Below are 19,061 nucleotides of genomic sequence, written 5' to 3'. Positions count from 1 at the left end.
AAAATATGGGAGCTTTAATGCAGGTGAATTCCCAAGAAAGCTGTATTCATTTACATGTTTTTCTGTTTGTGTTGTCAAACATAAGAACAAGTTTGAAATAGTGATTAGAAGTGGCCCTTTAAGACTAAATGATAACTTGCTGAAATACAGATTTTATAGCCACATCATCATCTAACAAAAGCACCAAACACATAAGTTAAAGACAAACACTGTGACTGTCACTGTGATTTCGGCTATATTTACTTTTAAATCACTCAGAGGGAAAGTAAGAAGCGACACAATAGCTTTCTTATTTCATCTCTCAGAGTACAACCTCCATCTGGGTAAGAAACTGTTGCTTTGTCTCTCTGCCACTCACTCACATAGCCAAGATTTGTCCAGAAAGTCGCTAGATTTGTCTCTAAGTGCTTTTTTCACCACAAAAGATGACAGTTATCAATTTGCAGTATCACTTCTTGACATCCATTTGGTTATTTGCAGTTGTCCATCAGTTTTAATATGTCCACACACAAAAGGCAAGTATTTCAGATTTGATCCATTGTTCCAGAAGGCGAATAACACCATCTGCTTTCCAGCTGTGTGTAACAACCCTCATCTGTAACTGATAATATTTGAACTTAATCAGTACCAATTATAATATACTTATCCCTCCATAAGAATTGAAAAACAAAGGAAAAGAAAAAAATAGAAAATTCAGGAGGGTGATGGATGCCTCAGAACACCATCCCTGAATTCGTTCATTTCCTTTGTATACTTTCTGGGTCTTAAGACATCATCTCAACTCTTGTCAGATAATTTGATGTTATTGAAGTGAAAAAAAAAAAAGCTATATGGACACACAACCGTTATTTATCGAAAGTACGGATCTCGAGTTTACAGAGAAACAAGAAGAGCAAACATTCAGAAAGAATTTTTTTTCAAGTGCTTTATTCAGTGTTTTTACCAGTGTTACTCGCATGGTCAATTTCTTTTGGGGATGAAGAGGAGACTTCTGTGGATGATTTGGCTCCTGGTACGAATATCCTGAAAGGAGTCCTAACCAGGAGAAGCTAGCTGACTACAGTGACAGCAATGGTGGTGAAGACAACTCCCATGAACACAATGTCACCAAACTCTGTCTTTTGTTATTGTTCTGAGTGAGAGACCCGTAGCAGCACACAGTTACATATTGTGTGTTTAATGGGGCTATTTGTAAGTCTTATCTGCCAACAAACATAGTTTTTTGCCAGGAGTGGTGATTGTCGATTGACAAGATCTTCGGCCATCATTGCCTAATACAAGATGCTATAATACACCCTCTGAATGGTGCTACGTCTTCAGGGCAGATTGGAGACAACAGTGAGTCGCTATTGGAAATTGACAAGACAGGTTGGGCTTAGCTGGTTAGCATGCTAACATCAGTAGAAGAAAAAGTGATAGAGTTAAGCAACTTAGTGTTGCTTTGCACCGCTGGAGACAGCTCTTGGTAACTAAAAGGATGAAGTTTGATGCTAATTACGCAATGTTTCTCCTAGACTGGTAAGTAAACAACTGTTAATGCTAATGTTGGCTATGTAGCAAAACTTGCAAATAGCTCCTTTAAAGCAACTAAGATGTTTTGATATTTGGAAAATCTTTGATACTCAAATCCTGTACATTCAGCATCATGTCATCTTCTCTAACATATTCATATATCCGTCTATCCATCCTTTTATATGGATTCCCTTTGCCATACATGTATACAGACCCATGTGCTTTTAAAATAACATCAATATTTGCATCCTGAGGCTCTTTGCTAGCAGAGCATATAGTTTAAAAGCACATTTAGCAGCTACATGCAGGCATAGTGCAAAAGAAAATGTCCTTTAACTGTCCTACTTAGTGCTGAGCTTCACTCAAGGGGCTGAAATGGGAACCCTATTTAGACAGATGGGGGGAGGAGAGATAATAGTGTGTGTGTAAAGATAATAGGGTGTGTACTTCTTCTATTGTAGATGTGCATTGTCTGTCTTCTTTTTCACAGTAGAAAGACTCAAAGATTAATCATTAGGGTTGTAAAGAAAGCACATGTTGCATTTCACAAACACAAAACTGATTAAATCTACCTCAGAAATATCCATTGAAAACATCAACCACGATTCTTGTTACATAGGGAGGTGCCATCTTCATTTTGTTATAGTTTAACCTATAGTAATCTCAAATTGTTAAATTCAATGTCAAAGAAAGCTGCATATTGGTATCATCCTCTAAATCTTATTGCTTTCCCACCAAATTTGAGCTGCCAGATTAAAACAATTATCTGTGGAATGTACCAATATTGCAATGCAATGCTTTACTGATGTCAGAATGCTTCAAACAGCGTAATAATGCACATTTGCATTATAAGAACTCAGCAAAATCCTTGGCTTATCTGTGATAACTGAACCCACTCGTCAGTCTCCACTCATCAATCCACCAGCCATCTGCTGCTCAGTGTCAGCTTCAGGTCCATCCAATAGCTGGCTGACCAGCTAGCATAGCTGTAGGGCATTCTGCCTGAGTATCTGATGTACCTGAAAACTCACACACAGGGTGACTGACTGTCTGGTAAGCAGGCTGGCTGGGTGACTGACTTGTGGGCTGAGTGGACAGATTATCTTTCTTATTGGGGGAGAGTATAAGGAAGATACGCTTCAGTGCCTCACTCTGGGGAAGCCCTCAAAATGTGTTTGTGCGGTTGTGAGCTTGTCTGCGGATCTGTGGGTGTGTATGTGTGTTGCCTTGGGCGGATGAATGCAGACATTGTTTGATAGCAGTGGGCTGGAAGAGGAGAGCCTGTGCCCACAGTGACTTAGAACAGGGAGGTGAGAGAAAAGGAGCAGGGGAGGAAAGGAAGGAGGGGAGAGGAGGTTTGTAAGTGGGTCGGGGTATCAGGGAGATTCATGGGGGGTTGGGAGGATAGAATAGGCTGGTAAAAGAGCACCCACAGTGGATCTCGCTTAGCATGGAAAACAGGAGAACTCATGGTGAACCCATTGCAGGTGAGAATAAAATATATTTTGAGAGAGACACCAAAACTCCAAAAATAGTGGCTTAGAAGGAAAGATTTATTTTTATATAGATTTTATTTAATATTTTCTCTCTTTACATTACATTAAATGTATTTAGGGATGAGAAATGACAATGAGAAACACTGCTTTTGATTTGTTAATTGTTGCCAAAGTAGGAGCGGACAGTACAGCTAATGTGAAAACAAAGACTGCACTCTTGGCTGCATGAGTGGTTACAAACACACAGACACATGCACATGCATACTTAAGATGATAGGATAACAGTTAAATGTGTTGTCATAGCTCTCAGACACCTGGCCCTGTGTCCATATGGAAGAGGGCTTCAGGCCATATGGCCTATATGTCTGGCCCAAACTGTGTTGGAGGCATGTCTGAGCAGCATATGTGTGTCTGCGTGTGTCTGTGCAACAGCACTGAAATATTTTTTTCTAAATCCATATCCTGGCTTAAGCCGTCTCATACTGTTGATCAGCAAGTCTTGTATTTGAGTTCTCTAATTCAGGGCTTCTGACACGCTCTCTTTTCCACTCTCTCTCTCTCTCTCTCTCTCTCTCTCTCTCTCTCTCACACACACTCACACACACACACACACACACACACAGGGCTAGGTGAAGTAATACTGATAAATTTGTAATGAAACTTGACTTACCTCTCGCAATGATACTGTAAGACATCACAAAAAATATTCACATTTGTAAAACTTTGCTTTCACTTGTTAGATTTTTTCCACCTTCATGACCCATGTTCCACATCAAATCCAAACAACAATTCCACTCTGACTCATGACCCACTGAGAAAACTTGCATAAACATATTGAACTCATGTTTAATCATCAGTGGGTGTGTATCTCTACTTATTTACCAAACACACTGAGAGATGTTTAGTATACAGACATGCATAGACAAATGCAGGGAAGGCAACAATGAATTGTGGTCTTGTAAATTCATGAACAATTAAAAGAAATGAGCCAACAGTGCATTGGTGACAGGGAAGGTGGGTGAAGAGAGGAGGAGGATAATGGGGGAGGGAGTGGAGGACAGACACTGGCGCCCCGCCAACATTGACGAAAGCTGCTTAGCCCACCCAGTTGCCATGGATACAGTGAGGAGCAGCACTCAGCATGTGTGTGTGTGCCTGTGTCTGTGTGAGAGAGAGAGAGAGAGAGAGAGAGAGAGACAGAGAGGGAGGGAGGGAGGCAGAGAGAGAAAACCAGCAGGCATCTGTTAGAGCAAGTCAGAGTGGGAGTGAAAGAGCACCAGACAGCAGTGTGGAGAGAAAGGGTGAGTGTATGTGTGGCCAGAGAGAGAGAGGACAGCAAGGCAGCTAGAGAGCAAGGGAGACGATAAAGTGGGAGTGATAGAGCGCTAGATAATGGAGGTGCAGTCGGAGTGTGTGGAGCCTCCTGTGGCACCACAGTGTGACCCCCAGCCCACAGGGAAGATCAACAAAGCTGCCTTCAAACTCTTCGGAAAGCGACGTACTGGCTCTGGAATGGCCAGCTTCTTCTCCTTCAGGAACAAAGGGGCCACAAACAGCAGGAACAACGGAAATTCGGACAATGGGAATTCTTTGAATGGAAATGGCTCAACAGCATCAGTGGAGCTCGTTAGGAGCAAAACGCACGATGGACTAACGAGCTCTAACAACGACACTGATGGACAGAGAGGGGAGGGGCTTGCTAGCCTGGAGGCTGGACCGGTGAGGTCTCTCAGCAAATCACTGAGTTTCTTCTCTCTACTTCGACGGGGGAGTTTCAGGTCGAGTGAGAATGGGGGGACAGGGCTTGTCAGAAGAGGGAGGGGCCTAAAGGGATTTTTTAGCAGCATGCGATGGAGACGTAAGGAAAAAACAAACGAGACAGATGGGGAAGCAGTGGAAGGTAACAAGGAGAAGAATGGGGACAGTACCGACTCTGAAAAGGTAAAGGATATTACTCTCACCCTTGAACCGCCTCCGCATCATCACCAAGAGGATTGTGAGAATGCAGAGGCAGAGCCTAACCTCCAAGCAACAGAGACTCCCATTACTAGTGTTACCATGACACCCCCTCACTGTGTCGCCATGCCAGGGCCATCTGTTGAGCCAGACTCCTCCTTTCCTTACACACCCACTGACTCGCCACTGCGCCCACCCATCCAAAAAGCCAAAGCCTCCATTTCCAGCCTCACGCCCTCGCTTGCAACACCCCCTTTGGATCGTTGCAGCACAGGTGACCCACCCTCAGAACCTTCGGTGGACAGACTCTGCTCTCTCCTCTTCACTGATGTCACATCCCTCAAGAGCTTTGATTCACTGACTGGCTGTGGTGACATTATTGCTGATGCAGACGATGAGGGGCCAGCGGGTAATGGTGGCAGTGGCACCAGCAGCAGCAGCAGTGGGGGAGGAGGGGGGAGTGTGGGAGGAGGTGTTGGGAGAGCTGTTTGTATCACCAGTGCTACATCCCGTCTCTCCCCATCCAAATCCCCCTTACCTTCCCAGCTGACCCAGCCCATGTTCTCTGTTTCCTCCAGCTCAGTGCCTGCTTCCCTCCCAGCCCGGGCTCGGGCACCGCCTCCACCACAACAGCACCCAGCTGGTAGTGGCGTGGTGGCTTACATGGGTGGTGGGGAAGAAATGGCGAGTCCAGAAGGAGTGGACGATGCAGACATGCAAGGGCTCTGGCACATGTTGCCCTCCACAGGGGATAACTCTCCTGCTTTGCCCCGATCACATCAACCTCCCTCAACCAACCCCACTTCAACTTATCCCCCCTGCACCAACCCTTCCAGCAGCCACATTCCCTTAGCCCCCAGGAGTTCAGACCGAAAGGTACCCCAAGTGAAGGCATTGGGGCTCAGTAAGATACCAGTAGTTGGTGGAGCAGGAAATCGGGCAGCTAAACCCCCTCTTCCTCACACACATGGTCGTCATCCTGCATCACCTGGTGAAAAAGAGCCACTCAGTGATGAGGGCTACTGGGACACACCCTCAGCAACACCCACAGCAACACCTGATGAGAGTGGGCTGCAGCGTAACCAGAAGTTGGCTCTATCCGTGACAGTTGCTCTGGAGACCACCTGTATGACCTTTACAACGACCCTGAAGAGGAAGAAGATGATGACGAGCAGGAAGTAGATGAAGATCTAAACAGTACGCCTTCTCCATCTACTGAATACAAACTGAGCCCCACATCCCAAACAAGTCCTCCTTCATCCTCCTCCTCTTCCTCCTTCCGATCAATGAAAGGCAGTGCCAGCCTTCCTCGAGAATCCAAGATCCCAGTAAGCACCAGACAAACCCCACCCTCCCACTCTGTAAGCCAGTCAGCCCTATCATCCGTCCTAGAGGCCGAATCCCCTCCACCAAAGACCCAAGCTCCTCCCCTAGCTCGCACCAGAATCCCTGTATCAAAGGTGCCCGTCCGTCGTTCAGGAAACAAAGCTGGCAACAGAGGAACTGCCCACAAGAAGTAGTTTCTGTCAAATTGGTGGTTCTCTCCCACTAACGTATGGACTTCTTTACAGTACTGTTTATGCAGAGCCAAAAGTTTTCGCAGACTGAAAAAATGTTGAGCTGTGGAGCTAACAGCCTATAAATTCCTCTCAGATGTTAAAAGCACTCATTCCTTAAGTGTTTTGGCTTACAACGAATAGAATAATGGTTTTGTTCACTTCAGAAAGTCACGAGGAGACTCCAAAAAGCTGGGTTAACGCTTCATGACCCTCAGGAACTTTGGAGACCCTTGACAATCCATGGACACGCATCTTTCACGTTCGCCTTGTAAGTTCCTGGAAAAAGTGACCTGCTGAGATTTTGACGGCCACTTTGATGTAGCTCATGACTGCACGCTGCAAGAAAAAGAAAAAAGAAAAGCAGAGCACCTTTTTATCTCTTACATTTTTGTTATGGAATTCCACATAACATAACTCAATTTGCTCATAAGGACCTAATCTAATCAAAGTTTGTTTTTTTGTTTTTTTCCTGATTCATCTTGTGTAATCTGTAACAAAATTACCTCCTAATCCTCTGATCTTAGAGCCAAAGTAAAAAAAAAAAAAAAAATCATTTCACAGCCTCTAATATTCTGGAACAGACTCAACAACATCCACAGCCTGGGATAACATACTATTTTTTGTTTTTTGTTTTGCTGTTGTATTTTGCTCTTCGAAGATGGTCTTCTTCTAACCACACAGTGATAATTAAACTTTATGTGCATCTATGAAAATGAATGGTAAGACCTGAACTGGTTTTATTACTTACCTACTTCACAGCTACAAATGTGCAGAAGGCCACACGTTATCTTTTTTTTTTTTTTGGTGATGGAGACCTCCACTTTGTCGACTGGTTAATTTTTTATTGTGGAAGTTTGGACTCAGCCTGTTTCATTTGGATCTCACCTATACCCCCCTGCATTACTGGAAGTACATCCATATGTCAATCTCTGGGATTTACAGCCATTGAATTACCAATGGAAACCTGAAAAACTATCGCAATACTCTATCTGGAGGGATCCCTTGCACTGATGCTTCAAAACACACACATCCACATACTCAAACAAAATCGTACATGCACGCACACATTTCGCTCTCTCTCTGCATGCAGTGCCACACATACAGGGCACAAAGGTCAGGAACATCATCTAACACTGAAGCATCTTAGATACACACACTGTTCAACCTTTGGCACTGTCTTTGTAGCTACACTGGAAGACTTTCTTTGCTAAGGAAAAACAACCAATTTTTTCTAGTTAGTATTTTCTTCTTCACTGGATTTCATACTGTTTTATAGGCTCCCTCTTCCTAAGTCATATTGCACGGATCTTAAACTGTGATTGCACCAGCTTCTTAATACTCTGACTTTCTGTTCGTCTAAAAAAAAAAAAAAGTAAAATTTGGGGACAAATGCTGAATCAGTTCAGTTCACCCTTCTTTTCCTGGCTGTTGTACTTTTTGTACAACCTCATTCTAGGAATCGCCATAGCTGTGTGTGAATCTGAATGTAGCTTGACATCATTGTAGGTCGTCCAGCATATACCGTGTGCTGGTCTGTTTCCCTCTTTGTCTCTTTGTTGTAGGGGCAAGACAAATGGTGGAGTGTACGGTCTTCTAAGTCCCCCATGCTCAAAAAAATTGAGACAAATTACTGCCCAGTGTATGCAGCCTTGCAAAGCACCACTTGTATTAAGAATGAGTGGGGTGTATTGCAGTCCTAAAAGGCCTTTGTCAGTGATTCAGTGAGACACAGGGAGCAGAGTGTTCCCTACCCTACTCTTTACTGAAAGAGAGGGGTTTTCATAGGAAAAGACATTCGAGATGATGCAAGTTTTCTCTAATCCTAACCACAAGGGTACCAATAACACTTGAGGGTCATTCTAGTTCATGATAGCTTTCCATTTCATTTAGGATGTGATGATTGATCCATGAAGCTGCTTCAGGTTCAGATATCTTTTCAGCCACCCAATGGTGTAGTGTAGAACAGGCCATGGAGTAACCTGATCCCAGGTCTGCAGGAAGAGCATTTCTCACCACATAAAAAGGGCATGCTAAAGGTCACTTGCAGAGCAGAAAATGATCATGTCCATTCATGTTTTATTTGCCTAAACCGTGCTCTATGATCTTTTGGTTTAGTATGCGATTACTCTCATTGTCCTCTGAGTTGAGGAAGGGATTGTTAAAGGAGAAATGAGAAGGAAGGATGGTAGCATAAGGTAACTTTTTGTGTGATTGAGATGGGCAACAGTCTAAACCTTAAAAGTATTCTTGGTAAAAGTATATTTTCTTCTGGACTGCTAACCACAACAGTTGGCCGAGGAGTACAAAAATAAAACATCTAACTCCATGAATGGGAAACCCCACTTTCAACAATCAAATTATATTAATGCTAAGATTAAGAGAGAGTAGGGAACCATGAAATAATCATTACACCTTATATATTCAACTGGTTTATTGTGTCCTCCTCAGTTGGTGCCAAATGTGTTCCACATACCACAGTGAGTCAGTAGCACATTTTTTCCTCAGTTATTCCAAGTATGACATTGTGAAAATGAAAGTTAAACTTTTGTCATTAGTAGTTGCACTGGCACTACACAGTAATGACATCAACCACTGAGTCAGGCACATTGCCATCTGGTTCATCTTTTTTGTTTTTTTTTTTGCTGATAAATACTTCTCTCTTTTCTTTCTGATTACAAATCTGGACCTTCCTGGGATCAGTGCATTGAAAGGCACATCATGTTCTTCTTTTTATTACCATATGTTCACAGTGCAAATCTTTCCCCTTTTCATATTTAATGAATAAAACTGTGTTTGCGCTGATAGATGAGCTCTTGACTCTTTGTGACCACATTTTCACAGCATTACATACATTTTCATGTCAGAGGCTTCGTGTACTTGTATGTTTAGACAAAAACAAGATAGAGCCCATATCTCCTCAACTCCCCTCCACGTCCTGGTGGCTTAAATCCCCAAGGGGTAGGTTGGATGGGAGAGATGGTGAGAAACAGAGATGCTTTTTGTTGATGTGCAGTGTGTGGCATTTTTGTTTTGGTGTCGAACTTGCAAAGAGGTCTGCTTGGCTTATGAGTTATAGGTTATCAATACATTTTATTGATTGCTGAAATGAAAGCCAGATGGATGTGTCATTGTTTGCTGTTTGTCTCTCCTGGGGAAAGACATGTAGCGGTGGGGACAAACAGCCAGCATGATAACAAAGAGAGCCAGCTGAGGCAGAGCTGATTCATGTGAATATGGAGCCTGTGTGTGTGTCTGTGTGTCCAGAATATTGATGAAAGGGAGTGTTCCCATTGTTACGAGGAAGACACATGTTGCTAGAAAAAGATCATATGTTGTTGTGTTGTGGGTGCGCATGCATGTGTAGTGGGAGGAGGATTTGGTGCAGTGCGAATCCCCTTTGTAATGGTGCAGCAACCGCCCCCCCCCCCCCCCCCCCCCCCCAGCGCCCTCTCTCTCTCTGTTTCTGCACGCTGAGGCCTTATGTAAGACCATAACACTCACTTTTGCCAGCCTACCAGATGAAAGCTAGTGATGCTGACAGTGAGAATGGTGTGTGCTGATGTGCGCATGTGTGTGTGTGCTGATCTCATCATTAATCTGCTGCTGCTTCGGTGCTGGATGTAGACACTCATTGTTAGCCATGTTCATCACTGTGTGTGTTTGTTTTGGTGCATAAATCTGGCAAGAGTCCATGACAGGGAGCGTTTAGTTTGCTAGAACAACAGAGTTCTTGTACAAACCACCAAAGACAGAAAGGAAATGAAGACCAAATGCAAAGAAAAAAAACTGAACGAACAACATTCCTTGAGATGTGACTATGGGTTTGTCTGGCTTCAGTTCTCTCAAATGAAGCTTTTGACTAGCTATGCAACTTTTGATGAACAGCAATAATGAGGAAATGGTATGCTAAAACGTAGTGTAACAGAGGCACAAGAAGAGACATTAAGTCAGCACACTGACTTGCTAAGGTCAGTTACAGAGCAATATCTATTTAAAGTTTTATAACATAAACCACCATACACTACAGTTACAGTCCTACACAGCAGTAGGAGGAAAACTCGGGTGCATTGATGTTTTTTTGCCTAAACTTTTAATTTAATGTAATTTAATTTGTTCAAATATTACAAAGCCTGTCTTTAATAGGGTAAAAATGGTATAATGTGTGTGAGTGCTTATATTTACATTAGATAACATTTACATGACCTTTTACTTACATTATTATTATCAGAATTATATACTATTTTGTACATAATCAACTATCAGTGTATTGTAACTAGCTAGTTTCTTTCAGCAGTCTTTATGAAAAGCTAAATCATGATTCTAAGATTGTTTAGTCCATACTCTAAGTTAAATTGGTATCTGCTGCTGTTTAAGTCAGGGAAAATATTGTTGTTTGTTATTTTAACAAAGCTATATTGTGTTACTATTCAACTACAGCTCCTTAAAACTTTGACATTTCATTGACTTAAACTATCATATTAATTTCTTGGTTAAAAAGATGATAAAATTATGAGGTATTTATTGTTTACCATAGGCCTAAAGCACAGTAGTACAGCAGTCAAGTTATCTATTATAGAAGATAATATGGAAATAAACCATAGCAACACACTTTATGTTGAAAAAAGAGAAAGCCCAATTAAATAAACCCTCCAAAGAAGAACCCCTTAAATTACAGATGCTACTGGTGGAAAACTCAGGTCATAATATTTCTAAAAAACAATAATAATCTTAATTGTAGGTAGAGTTTTCTTGCCTTGATAAATGTGCATGTGTGTGTGTATGATGGAGCCTTGAGCACCATTCACAGGCTGTACCCCATATTCTGCATGGCAGCCTCTCTACAGTCGTTCCCATAGTAACTCCACTAGGTCAACCAATGAAAAAAGGGGGCTGGGCAGGAAAGAGGATGGGAGAGTGTTGGGTCTCTATGCTCACAGAGATGTGATTGGAGCTGAACTGGTGCAGTAAAAGATTTATACAAATAAACACACACACACACACACACACACACACACACACACACACTCGTTATTGATAGTGCAGCTTGCATGCCCAGATTCACTGAGCAAATGCACAATTAATGTATTTTATTAGTCGTTCTGTGATTGGCAATTGTTGGGCCACTGTGGTCATACATTTCAGTACAGTTGTTCAGTGCCTATGCACATTTAAAAAAAAAAATTGTAAAATTCACAAAATATAGACACAATCATCACGTCAGTATGGACTGCACAGAACACACACATATGCCAACAGGTATGCATAATTAACCTTACACAAATACATATATCTGGTCTAGATTAATTAACCAAGACAAAATAGGGTACAACCCACTTTTTGTTTGAATCCTGAGATTGAGACGCAGATGAATCAGTAGTCAACACCAGTTCAGGATCTACAGGCTTCATCCTCATTCATTTTAGTGGAGCTTGAATATCCACAGTGATAAAAGTATACAGTGTATTCTTCACAATCTCCTTAACTGTGTATTTAAGGGTATTAATCCCATCTACATCCATAGTCCACTGGGTTTGGTGCAGTTTGTCAGGATTCACTGGATTAGGTTCATTGTGCAAGTCTCTTTCATGTCTGATCATTCTGTACTTTCCTCTCACCAAGTCTGGCCGAGAAACGGACATTCCACGGTAGGTAATTCGGCTATAGATATCATCGTCCTCACCACCCCAGCCCCAGTAAGTGTTTGGGAAGCCATTAATCTTTAAGAATTTGTCCTTGGACAATGAGGCAACTCCACCAAAGTAGGTATTATAGGGTAACCGGAAGCCAAATTTGTCCATAGCCACAGCCAGGTGTCGGGGATTGTCAAAACATCTATAAAGGTTACGGTCATCCATGGGAACCAGGTCTACATCAGAGAAGACAAAGCACTCATAATCATACTCCTTCAGTGCTTCAGCAAAGCCTACATTTAGCAGTTTAGCCCGGTTGAACACTCCCTCTCCATCCTGGTTGATGACATATACACCGTAGTCCAACTGTTGACGCATCAGTATAGGATGGAGGTAGTACAGCCAGTGCTTTAGGTGCTCATGTCGATTTCGGAATGGGATGATGATTGCCACCTAAACAGATGAAATAAGTATTTCATGTAAGCATCACACATTTCATTATCCATTAAGTCTTTTTCAACTCAAATGTCCTTCTCAGTATGTGTCTTGGTCACAATTGTTTGTAATATATATGTATAGACAAAATCTAAAAAATCCTTATTATACTAGTAATTAGTGTGTTAGCAGTGAATTTTAGATTGTGGCATAAGTTATTTTGCTCAAGACATTAGGGCCAAAATTTAAATTCTTTCTTAAGTGAGTTGACAAAGTACTTGTGAAATTTGAAGAATGTGCGCTCTCTGTTTTCATTTAGACTTTTGATTTGGTTAAGTTGTTGTTGATTTAGTTATCAAAGTTTTTGCACATCAAACAAATGGTACATATATTAAAATATGAAATATGTTCACCTCAGATTGTTTTTAAAATAGATTCCAAGTATTTAAAAAATCATGGTAAATGATTTCATTGTTATTGTTCATTCACCTACCTTATGTTTGGTGATACATTCTGGTGGCTTGTAGCGTCCTCCCAGCTGAACAAGAGAACTGAGGTCCTGTCTCAACTCCTCCATAGTTCGTTTATAATTAAACTCCACCAAAAGAGGACCCACAAGTTTTGGAGGGTAGTCGGGGCAGAGTTTCAAAGTTTCGTTCTGTGTCTTCTCTTCGCTGGCTTTAGGGGGTTTATCCTTCAATTCCCACAGCTCTTGAACACTTTCTTTTTCCAACTGGGAAAGTACCTCATTTCTACTTTCCTCTTTGTTGAAAATGTAAGTTAAAGTTCTTTTTTCCCTGTACAACAACAGCACAACAGAACATGCTAGACTGAGGAAAGCAAAAAGTACCACTAACTGTAAGAATTTTTTCAGCATTTTTGCTGCCCGTGAAGATGCGTACTGTAAACTCAACAGCTCTGGTGTGGCTCTGCTACCTGCATTTCTCTTTGCAAATCCAAGGTTTCCCAAACACGAGCAACTGGACAGGTTTTTCTTTTCTTTGAGCAGCTTCCTTGATCAGATTGGGACTCGCACCTGTTGTTGACAATTCATGATATTTTTTTGTGTGTTTCCTCTTCAGTTAGCCACTATCTAGTGACTGATATAGTTAAAAGTGTAGTCTTGTGTGTCAATATATGTTGCCAATACTATTAGTTACTATAATTTGTATGTTATCTCTGAGTACTTTTAGAATGATGTTCATTTATATACAAAGACAAACAAAACACAAACAAGTGTTGAAAGGAAAATTACTTAATTATTGGCTGAATGTTCTCAGTAGCATTACAACTATGAATAATAAAGCAATAACAGTACTTCCTTTTATATATGTTGTTATATATGTTGTCAAACTGTGCCCCCCACTGGCATGTGACTGACAGTGCTGAATTTCCTGTAGAGTCCAGTTAAACGTGGCAGAGTGGCAGGTTATTCACAGCCCTTCAGCAAAAAAGAACAGCAGAAGCCATCCAGCAGAAAACCATCCACAGCCACACCCTTAACAGTAAATCCGGGATACATCCTAGGTACTAAAACTTGTCCATACATGCCTCTTGAAAGGTGTAGACATCCCTGTGATTCCGTCTACTGCGTCTGTTCTTATACAGATAGTCTATCCTTGGAGGGCTAACCATTACAATGTTGCAGCACGCAAGACAGGCTTGTTCCTTGTTGAGTTGATCAAATTTGAGGGTATTTCTGCCTGCAGTAAATGTTGTGTCTGGGGTGTCACTGATAAGTATCCTGCACTGCAGTTGACTTCCTATTTCTACAGAATCCGTAAGGGGAGTGCTATCAGAAATGAGGAAACTGTGAATGCAGACATATGGGAGGGGGAAACTGATACCTTTGTGACGGGAGTGCCTTATTTTTTTAAGGCACTCCCCTCACTGATCACACCCAACTTTACTTTGTGCAACACAGGAGCCTGACCATCTGGTCCAGTTTAACAATATATTATATAACAGTGGGTTTATAATATAACAGTGTCCAATATTGTGATTGTGTAGTTCATCAGAACATCACAATGTTGAGCAGAAAAAAAACAGTGGGTGTGCACACAAAAACAAAAACCGCAATGATTGGCCAGTGCAGTAAAAATGTTTTAAGCTTACATGGGTTAATACATGATGTAGTCATTATCCAGAAAAGTATAATATCCTATATCTGTTTTCACATGTAGATTTGGTTTGACACATTCCTGGTGTGGTGTGACAAGGAGAGAGTATTTCAGTGTGAATAATAGGTCCACCTGTCACAGCCTGCGCGGCCTTCACCTCCAGTAATTTTCCATCTGCCCCGCCTCCGTCTCACTCCCACTGGCCGGCCACACTTACCTCATCAGCTCCACCTTCGGTTCCCAGCTGCATCTCATCACTCATTAAGCCAGTATATATGCATCCCTGGTTCTTTCACTCATTGCCAGATTGTTCTGGTGACTTGTGCGGCAATTGGTCCTACCAACACCTGTTACACCATCTTCCCTGCAGACAACTGGGACAAATGAGCTTGCTTTTGCTCACAGTATGAAATGGAAAAATATGATGTTTAGTTATTATATCATATTCATATCATAAAAATGCATTTTTAATCTTGTATATCCTTACTGGCTATAAAACCAAGAAGTTAATATGCCAGTACCAAGATTTTCTCAAATATACTTCAAATTCATCATACTGTAATAAAAAATATTGATAGAAAATACAAATAAATGATACGGAATCATCTCAGTATTAAATACTCAACTGAGCTATATGAAAGATACAGTGTTTTGATTTTATAAAATGAACCTAACATCATCAGTGCACAAAAGTCCCACTTAAAACAAAACAGACAATGTTCAAGTCATGTTACAAAATTAGATGATGTTCATTTCAAGCATAAAAATATCTAATCGTGATAATAAAAAAATAATGATAATCAAACATAATAAATAAATTAAGTGCATTAAATCGCATGAGTGTATTCAATTACAACGTGAAAACAAATTAAGTCAGATAAAACAATACACTCTATATGTTGATGAGTGTATTAATGTATTTGTGTGGCAATAATTTGGCCTAATTCTTCCATCAAAATTCAGAGAGATGTTGAGGACCCCACCTAGATTTTGATTCACAGAGTAAGTTTTTAGAAAAGCATATAAATCATTGTTCAAAGAATTATGCTTTGACATAAAATCAAATGGCATCATTTTGGACCATGTATTTTAAGTATGATAATTATAGTCTAATTAGTGCCTCCGAGGCACTCCTTTACAGCTAGAATAGCTGAGAAGAGTGCCTCGGGGCGGAGCATCTATTAATATTCCTTCGGGCTTATTATTATTCTTCCGCCAAATTTTGGTACGTAACTCGTCCCGCAGCTTTGAGAAAACCCCGGTAATATATACATCAAAACGTGCGTCTTGATCCCGAAAGAGGTGCTATGACTTTTGGTGTTAAAATTCCAATTTTTCCCAAAGTTATTCCCAAAATACTGGGAATAAATAATGCATTGGAATTTTCTTTAGAAACCCACAAAATTTCACCTTTTTTCAACAAAATTTCATCTTTTTTCTACAAAATTTCACCTTTTTTCTGAGTCACCCAGCTCTCTCATACCTGCACGTAGAAATGTGATTCAAACTATAAAACGGAGGAAAACTTCTGCTCTCTCAAAAACACAGGAACTGTTTTTACATAACATGTAAACTTTTCAAACTATGAGCACTCAAAGGAGGAGTGGGAATCACTTTTTCTTCAAAGTTAGAGTGACAGCGTCAACAACCTTTATTTTTATTTTTAACTCGAACTCACGGCCAAACCGTAAAAAGGAGACAAATAATTCTTTCTCAAAATGTAGACATAGCTGTTGGGATTCATAAAATGTAACTTTGACTTTTTTTTTCAAAAGAATCTCACTCTGTCTTCGCACTGAGCTTACTCACTCATGTTAAGGATTATCTGAATAAAATAAGAAACTTCTGGCTTCAGTGTCTGTCACGGTCTTTTCGGTTTTTGAAAAGAAGTAACGGTTTTCTCATAATTTGCAGTTCTTTGAAGCCATGTAGAAGCCAAATTCTGGGCAGATTTTCACATTGCCATGGCAACGGCAGCTCCTGACCTGTGTGCGTGCCTAGCAACCAGATAACCAACTCTCCAAGCTCCGCTAGCTTTAGATTAGCCGCATGTTAGGTCTTAAATTACATTTAGTTAGGTCTTAAATATTTAAGTCCATTTACTGCTTCCTTCGTTGCTTTTTTTTTTGTTTTGTTAAAAGAGTGAATGAAGTTGTGACGGTCTCCGCTGAGAAAGAGGAGAGGAGAAGCTACTAGCCCTCTCTCGCTGTCACTTCTAGTCGCGTTGCTCTCCTCCCCAGTAATGTTAAATTTAGCACCGAAAAAAACATAATAGTGGTAATTTAAATAGCCGTTCATGGGATTTATTAACCCTCAGGGGTCCCTCTGTCCTTTTTTGGACATTTTCTTCACTTTTCTTTTTTGATTTGCTGATCAATTTGGCTGTGTTACAGCTGAAGGTATGGATTTCTGCAAGAAAGTGTCTTTTTTGACATATTTTTAAAATCTAATGTCAGTTACTGTTACAGGTCTATTATACACTGGTAACACATTTTTACCTTCTGGGGTTCCTCGCGTCCAAAAAAGGACACACAAAGAAAATGCTATAAAATCATCATATATCAATATTTTTTTCTGCTTTTTTTTTTTACATACTTCTCTTAAACCACTTCAGTTCTGCTCAAACCTACCAAATGTTTATTAGTTTTCAGGATTTTAACCCTTTAAATGCCAGTTTCAAGACATGTTGCCTCTTGTTTCATTAAAAAAAACAACACAGAATATGAGATACTTCCCACATAATACATGATAGAGGGATGTGACATTGTTTTTTATATCAAGACATTTCTCAAAACCAGAATATGATCAGGGTGACTTTTGAACACTGGAAATAAATCATGTACTCATCCCGGCAGTAGCCCCCGTGGCACTCAAAATTTCCCTGGAATTTTCTAGTTTTGCTAATGCTATCTCAATCTTGATAAAGTGTATAAAGAATGAATATATTTTATCAAAGAACAATCAGCAGGACCAGCAGAATGCTAAAAGGCCATTCTTTGATAATGGCATCTAAGGAAAAAGTGTAAATAGGGATCAGAAAAATTCTGGTAACATATTTTTAATGTTTTGCTCCTATGCTTTGAAGTTAAGATTAAGTAAGTACATTTTCAAGCGATCAAAGATGTTTTATACAGCACTGACAATATTTGTTCTCCAAGACATTCTGACTATAGTTGCTATCAACCAGTAACTACTGTAATAACTAAATTAGTCCGAATTGATTTTAAAGTGCTGTTCTGCACTCTGCCACAGTGAGAGTAGGGCAGTAGACAGTACAGTGTGTGCTTTGTTGAAATTGTTAGTCAGGACAGGAGTAAGCTGTTGCTTGAAACTGTCTAATATCCATGCTATTTTCAAAGTGCATTATTGTGTCAAAACAACCGTAGCTTATCTGGATACTACCAGAGGATCCACGCAGGAGCATACAGTACTGTACCCGTGGCCTCATTTCAAAATAAATGTGTGACAGGTTGTCTTTAAACCTCACAAACAGTGACCTCTAGTGGTACAAGACGTGCCAACCGGATTTACATTCACAGTGGCTTCTAAGAACATACAGTATTAATCGGGGTTATGAGGCCATTAAATTTGTCACAGGCAACACATAATGTGCCATAACACTAATTCACATAACTGCTAATAATATAACAGAGAAAAGGCCTTCAAGTGTTAGAAATCTAGTGAGTCATGGAGGTCATGCTGCTCCACACATTCCATGAAACAAGGTGGTTTGAAGTGTGGATCAGAAATCTTATGGGATCATCTTATCATTCAATCCAAGCATTGTCCAAGATGACGTGAAAAACACTAGTTGTTTAAACTAGTTTAGTGTTCAATTAATTGAAGGTCCCTTGTGTGGTGGAGTGACAGCTGAAGGTATGGTAGTCTGCTGTCATCTGTGCAAATGAATTACCACTATCCCTATTGACTGTGTGAGTCTTTGTGAGACTGTATATTTTTCTGCTTTAGTAAGTGTAAGTTAATTTATTGTAGTTTGTGTGCCATCAGTGAGACCATACACCACCACCACCACCATAAAGCCAAAACTGTTTTGCCCTCACGCATTATTCCTTACTGTTCTCATCAGTTTACATTGTGTCCTTTCCAAATGAGAGTTTGCTGAGGCTAAGTTAGGCCTACAGTGTATTCCCATGCAACATATAGAATTCTATATTTACAAAGGCATATTATAAAGCAATAATTAGTGCTACTGACAATGTGTTTTTTTGGGGGGTTTTTTTGAAGAAAATGTTCCCACATTCCCTCACATTTTCCGTGGACTTTGAAGGAAATTATTAGGGGCAATAGTTCCCTACTTGCTTGTTTAAACCATTTACCATGGTTCATCATGTT

The 19,061-nt window shown here is 40.6% G+C and overlaps 2 protein-coding genes across 2 annotated transcripts; one reads left to right on the top strand and one right to left on the bottom strand.

Moving 5' to 3' along the window:
• Positions 1-4,182: 4,182 nt before the first annotated feature.
• Positions 4,183-9,325, top strand: amer2 (APC membrane recruitment protein 2). Its single transcript, XM_023417036.2, is given in 2 exon segments — positions 4,183-6,060; positions 6,063-9,325. Coding segments are annotated over 2 exon segments (2,082 nt in total). The 5' UTR covers positions 4,183-4,400; the 3' UTR covers positions 6,485-9,325.
• Positions 9,326-11,551: 2,226 nt separating this feature from the next.
• LOC111662869 (beta-1,4-galactosyltransferase 1-like) lies at positions 11,552-14,351 on the bottom strand. The gene is made up of 2 exons (XM_023416859.2): positions 13,082-14,351; positions 11,552-12,606 (listed from the first exon to the last, which is right to left on the bottom strand). Exons 1-2 carry the CDS (start codon positions 13,463-13,465, stop codon positions 11,938-11,940), a joined length of 1,053 nt encoding a protein of 350 aa, XP_023272627.1. The 5' UTR covers positions 13,466-14,351; the 3' UTR covers positions 11,552-11,937.
• Positions 14,352-19,061: the final 4,710 nt, after the last annotated feature.

This window comes from Seriola lalandi, unplaced genomic scaffold (assembly GCF_002814215.2).
Source record: "Seriola lalandi dorsalis isolate HSWRI2012SDOR001 ecotype SW California unplaced genomic scaffold, Sedor1 jcf7180002054570, whole genome shotgun sequence".
In the NCBI taxonomy this organism is placed as follows: Eukaryota; Metazoa; Chordata; class Actinopteri; order Carangiformes; family Carangidae; genus Seriola; species Seriola lalandi.
Note: the sequence above shows the minus strand (reverse complement) of the source record. Positions and strands in the feature narration are given on the sequence as shown.